This window comes from Typha angustifolia, chromosome 5 (genome assembly GCF_048772165.1).
Source record: "Typha angustifolia cultivar Huaian chromosome 5, ASM4877216v1, whole genome shotgun sequence".
Taxonomy (NCBI): Eukaryota; Viridiplantae; Streptophyta; class Magnoliopsida; order Poales; family Typhaceae; genus Typha; species Typha angustifolia.
The window spans coordinates 2,770,434-2,776,854 of record NC_133243.1 but is presented as its reverse complement, the minus strand read 5'-3'; the positions used below and the strand labels follow the sequence as shown (position 1 = coordinate 2,776,854).

Sequence of the window (6,421 nt, the reverse complement as noted above, 5' to 3'; positions counted from 1 at the left end):
TCTGTGAAGGTGTGAATACAAACAGATCGATTCCACTTGGTTTAGTAATTTTTTGACTACGGAAGAATATTTGGTGAATATTTTCCCTCGGTTACGCAGACTGCTTCCTATAATAAATTCAGATCTTGAAGGAATCGTTCAGTAGCCTTATCATTGGTATCAAAGCCTATCTTTTGGTACCATAGAATCTATTATTTGGTATCAGAGCCAGGCGAACCTCAGACCTCCATTAATGGTTGAAACAAGGAAGATGACGTCAACAAAGAGGCCAATAATGAGCACACTGGCAAGGGAAAACTCAACCCACGATAACCCTAACCGTGAGGCCGATTCTTTTGGAGCGACTACGGTAGGACCGAGTTAGCCAACGTCCATGGGTGTGAATATGGGCTTGGCGGATGAACTTAGGGGCATGTTCTAAATATTGTTGTATAGAGTTGACACAATGCAGAAAGAACATAATGCTTTAAAAGAATATGTCATGAATTGATTGATTTCGTCATCTCCTTGATGACGATCGGTGCCTCAAGAAGGACTAGCGGTGGGACCACACCAAACCGATACCCCACAGGTCTCGGTAGTGACATGTTAGTGTCATAATCCTCTTTTATCTATGCCTACACATCATTCCCCACCTCCGTTACAAAACCTAAGACCGGCGGTAGTGGAACCCGAGATACGAGCGGCACTGGTGCGCTTCGTCGATGAGGAGGATTGACACTTTGAGGATGAGGTTGATCTCTTCGGAGATGGTGATGAACGTTCTCAAGGATTTAGGGAAGGAGTTCAACATGCACAAAGGTTCAGACCTGAACCAAGGATCTTTCGCAAACCCGATAATGCTATTCGGGGGAGAACCGCATGCTTGAACTTCCCAAAATTTTAAGGCGGTGATCTAACAGATTGGGTGTTTCAAGTTGAACAATACTTTGATTGTCAAGGAACAGCGTGTTACGATCCTTCCTCGGCTATAGGCTCTGATACCAGATTGATACGAACCCTCTTTTGGTGCTATGGCTCTGATACCAGATTGTTACGATCTTGCACGGAACTTTGAGATAAGATCCCGAAATATCCCGCCGTTGGATCGCTGTGAAATTTTGATATGTTGTAGGCCCGGAAAAGAGCTTTCCAACGGATCTAGTTTGAGGCGAATCGGAGTTGGGGATCTCGAGATATCGTTCGTTTCGTGGACGAACATCAGGATACTCTGTTTTTGAATTCCGTGGATGAAGGCACGAAATCCTGGGTAATGGTGGATTGTGGAGGGCCGGTGTTGATGGGGTGGCACCGGTGTAAAAGTGATGGTGGAAGGGTTATGGATGATGGAAAGGTTAGGGATAGCGATGGATAAATTGGAAGAAGGGGGAGAAGAGGGCCACTCCTAAGGGACTAGGGTGATTGGCCTGTCGAGGGAGATTAGAAGCGGCGTCGCCGGGGAGATTGAGGGAACGGGAGCGAAGAAGATGAAGGAGGCAAGGCAAACTCAATTCTCAATAATCAATAATAATTTTGGTTGCCCTACACATACTTTTATAGGCTAACCAACAACTCAATCTTATCCTAAAACTCAATCTTATCCTAAAACTCAATCTTATCCTAAAACTCAATCTTATCCTAAAACTCAATCTTATCCTAAGGTAAATCCAAACTCGAGACGATGTCGGTGAAGTCCGAATCGTATCAATCCACCACGCTTCCGCAACCTTGTCCTCAAGGTTTGAAATTTGGGAAGCGATCCATGATGTCTGCCTCTAGCTCCCATGTAGACTCGTCAGTAGGTTTGCCCAACCACTCAATCAGCACTTCAGTCTCTAATCTGGATCCTTGGCGTCTTCTCCTACGACTTAGGACTCGAACCGGCTCAGTGGAGCCATCTTCCTCCATTGGTTCGGGTAAGGTCGAACCCATTACATGGTTAGGCCCGATCTGGGCCTTCAATGCCGAGACATGGAAGACGGGATGTATCCTGGTTCCTTCAGGTAGGTCCAATCGGTAAGCTACTGGACCGATTCGTTGTAGCACTCGGTACGGACCATAGTACTTGTATCCCAACTTTTGGTTCAAAATTGGCCTCAATGTGGATTGTCGATACGGTTGAGCTCGAACGAACACCAATTGATCAACCTCAAATTCTCGCTCACGTCTGCCTTTGTCATGCGTTTGCTTCATGCGGTTTTGTGCTGTGGCTAGGTGAGTCTTGAGCCGTCTCAATGTTTCATCTCGATCAGCAAGCTCCAAGTCAAGCTCAGTCCTATCCGTCGCCGCGAGTCTATCGTAGGCACGCAAGACAGGGGGAGTGCGCCCATAAACCGCCTCAAATGGGGTCATGCCAATGCTTGAGTGATGAGCGGTATTGTATGACCACTCAGCCCAGGGAAGAAATTTGACCCAATCCTTTGGTCGATCCGCCACAAAGCATCGCAAGTATTGCTCTAGTCCACGATTCACCACCTCGGTTTGGCCATCCGTCTCGGGGTGATATGCTGAACTAAGATTGATTTGAGTCCCTTGCAATCTGAAGAACTCGGACCAAAACTCACTTATGAAGATGCGATCCCGGTCTGACACGATAGTCCTAGGCATCCCATGCAAGCGTGCCACTTCCCGAACAAAAATTTCAGCAACCATTTTTGCTGAAAACGGGTGAGACAATGTTATGAAATGTGCATACTTGCTCAATCTATCCACCACAACAAACACCACCGATTGTCCTCGAACCTCCGGCAGCCCCTCGATGAAGTCCATGGAGATATCCTCCCAAATACGCTCTGGTATCGGTAGTGGTTGCAGTAGCCCGCTAGGCTTGAGTGCCTCCGATTTGGCTCGTTGGCAGATTTGACATTCACGCACATACTTCTTCACGTCCGTCTTCATCCCAGTCCAAGTACAGTTTTGGGCCAGCCGCTTGTAAGTACGTAATACCCCTTCATGACCTGCTATAGGAGTATCATGGAAGTGTGACATCAATAGCCTCCGTAGCTCTTCGTTTCGGGGTACCTTGATTCGCCCGTGCTCTAGTACTAACCCATTGCGCTCCTCGTGCTCGGGGTTGCTTGAGGGGTTCTCTCTCAACTCCTCCATGAGTCGGACCAGATCACTATCCTCTGCACTGGCTCTTCGTAGATCTGAAAAGAAAGGAAAAGTGGGTGCCGAGAAAGAAGCGAGCTCCCTTTCTTTTGAAAGTTCAAGCAGCGGTTTACTTCCATCCAACAACACTCTCTGATCATCTCTCCAAAAGGTCAATGTGAGGCTTATAAAATCAAAGGTCACGGGCCCCAAGCTCCGAAGCCATTGGGTCCCTAAAACAATATCGGCACCTTGCAAGGCCAATGGATAAAGATCCAATGTGAAAGTTTGGCCTTGCACCTTCAATTCTGCACCTCCACAAATAGAATCTGCTCGCAAAGTGGTGCCATCTCCAATAGTCACATCGAACCCCTCCGTGGGTTCCGACTCGAGCCCAATCTTCCTAGGGAGCCTCTTGTCAATGAAGTTGTGGGTGGACCCAGTGTCAATCAAGATTCTTACTGTGGTCTTCTTGACTACTCCGTTCACCCGCAATGTCTTTGGTGCCGCCGTCCCCGAATAGGCGTGGAGGGAGATTTTGGCCATCGTGTCCTCCGCGTGATGTTGCTCCTCAACTTCTTCTCCTCGATGTCCAGCCACATCTGCACTTTCAGCTGCCATGGGTGGAAGATCGTGGCCTTCTCCTTTGAGTGGTAGCTTGGCAGGGAGCTGCAACGTCATCGCTGGTGATGAAGCTGTCGTGGTCGACTGTCGATTGACCGAGGAGAATGGTAGAAGATCGCTGGAGGCCATATGCGATTTCTTCTTAGTTGCCGACTCACTATGGTTGCAAAGGGAGCTAGTGAAAGGCGGCCCAAGTGTCGAAATTCGCGATTTCGGATCATCTCCTTCACCACTGATGAGGATTCCTGATGAGGGATATCCAGCGACCAGGTGTGGGGTAGCCAGCACTTCGCGGTTTGTCGACGAGGTCTCCGGTGCATGGGAAGATGTGGAGGTTCCGAGGGCTGCTACAATGGTTGAGGATCTCATTGTAGCCGGTGGCAGTTCGTTGCTGCTGACCATGGGTCGAGGTGTAGAATCTCGATCTTGCCGGATAGCCGAACTCTCCCCTATTTTTGTGATGAGCGGGAAGGCCGTGGAGGATGTTGGGTATGTTGTGGAGGGTTCCCAATGCTGTCTTGTGATTGCCTTGCTTGTTGAAAAAGGTTTCGTCCATGCCCGTATTTCCTGCATCATCTCCATCATTATTTGCTTGTTGATGGCAATCTGTTTGGAAATAGACCCCAACATGGATAGAACGCTAGGTTCTTCCGTATTCCTATTAGATCGAGTGATCGTCATTGGAAGCGCTTGTTCGAGGAACGGTGGCTCTGATACCAGATTGTTACGATCCTTCCTCGGCTATAGGCTCTGATACCAGATTGATACGAACCCTCTTTTGGTGCTATGGCTCTGATACCAGATTGTTACGATCTTGCACGGAACTTTGAGATAAGATCCCGAAATATCCCGCCGTTGGATCGCTGTGAAATTTTGATATGTTGTAGGCCCGGAAAAGAGCTTTCCAACGGATCTAGTTTGAGGCGAATCGGAGTTGGGGATCTCGAGATATCGTTCGTTTCGTGGACGAACATCAGGATACTCTGTTTTTGAATTCCGTGGATGAAGGCACGAAATCCTGGGTAATGGTGGATTGTGGAGGGCCGGTGTTGATGGGGTGGCACCGGTGTAAAAGTGATGGTGGAAGGGTTATGGATGATGGAAAGGTTAGGGATAGCGATGGATAAATTGGAAGAAGGGGGAGAAGAGGGCCACTCCTAAGGGACTAGGGTGATTGGCCTGTCGAGGGAGATTAGAAGCGGCGTCGCCGGGGAGATTGAGGGAACGGGAGCGAAGAAGATGAAGGAGGCAAGGCAAACTCAATTCTCAATAATCAATAATAATTTTGGTTGCCCTACACATACTTTTATAGGCTAACCAACAACTCAATCTTATCCTAAAACTCAATCTTATCCTAAAACTCAATCTTATCCTAAAACTCAATCTTATCCTAAGGTAAATCCAAACTCGAGACGATGTCGGTGAAGTCCGAATCGTATCACAGCGAAGGACACATATGTCCAAATGGCAAGCTTTCACCTCCAAGGAACGACGCATTGGTATAGATCCGTTATTCGTGGTGGAGGATTTACTAGTTGGGTTAACTTTTGTAGGAGGATTACAAGCAGATTTAGGACAGCGACATATGAAGATTTCGCTGCCACATTAAGCAATATGATTTATAGGATGACCGTATTGGAGTACCAAGCTAAATTTGAAAGAGTTAGTAGTCATTGTAAGCCACTTGATCCAAACCGACATTGATGAGCACATTTATTTCAGGGTTACGGGATGAGATATAGACTGATGTTCGTGCTCTTTGTCCTACCACTCTTGAAGAGGCCTTTGAGAAGGCCGTGAGGATGGAGCAAAAATATAAGGCTCTCAAGATGGTAGCAAAAATAAGTTGGGGTAACCGAGATGGGCGGTTTGCACCTAGAACGTGATAGGCTCTAATACTAATGATAGGCTCTGATACCAAGTTCATAAGCTCTGATACCAAGTTGATAAGCTCTGATACCAAATTGATAAGATCTAGAACCAAAGATAGGCTACGCTAAGATTCCTTCAAGATTTGAATTTATTATAGGAATCAGTCTGCGCAACTATGAAAAAATATTCGTCAGATATTTTTCGGTAGTCAGAAAATTACCAAAACTAATTAGGTTGATCCGTAACTTCCTGATCTACAACTTTTGTATTTATGCCCTTTGCAGATTCGAACTGTAGTAGAGACAAAAACACAGAATAACATGGGTGATGGTGGTGGTGACGGGTGGAGTGGATGTTTTGGTTATGGATGGGTATAGAGATGAGGGTGGATTGTGGAAGTGATTAAGGGAAGTAGACGAAGGGAATGAAGTGGTCGAGATCCCAAAGAAAAGGGGTGGCTAGAGAGAGATTAAAAGCGAGGAGAAACCTTGCCAACGGTAGAGGTGGAAGGATGGTGAAGAGGAAGGAGGGAGGAGTCTAAAGAGAAGATAGGAGGCAAGAAATCAAGAATCCAATAGCATTATGAAGTTGGTTGCCATCCACATATTTATAGAGGTTAGCCAACAAGTCCTAAAATAATATAAAATCCTAATTCTAGAGGATTCCTGTCGATCGCATTCGAATGCACTCAGGCGCGTTCGAACACACTCAAAAAGCCCTTTCTCTAGATTTGCGAATGCGACACAGGTATTCGAATGCAGGCGTTTACAAGGCGTTCGAACGCGGGCATTCACAAGGCGTTTACAAGTATTCACAAGGCGTTCACAAGGGCATTTGAACGCGACTCCACCTACGT

At 46.8% G+C, this 6,421-nt stretch overlaps 1 protein-coding gene across 1 annotated transcript; it reads right to left on the bottom strand.

The window, feature by feature from the left end:
* Positions 1-1,013: 1,013 nt before the first annotated feature.
* LOC140760324 (uncharacterized) lies at positions 1,014-4,950 on the bottom strand. Its single transcript, XM_073097246.1, has one exon. The coding sequence runs from the start codon at positions 4,372-4,374 to the stop codon at positions 1,714-1,716; it is 2,661 nt and encodes an 886-aa protein (XP_072953347.1). The 5' UTR covers positions 4,375-4,950; the 3' UTR covers positions 1,014-1,713.
* Positions 4,951-6,421: the final 1,471 nt, after the last annotated feature.

Coding starts and splice junctions, on each gene's coding strand:
- LOC140760324 (XM_073097246.1), bottom strand. CDS start 4,374: ATGACGATCACTCGATCTAATAGGAATACGGAAGAACCTAGCGTTCTA.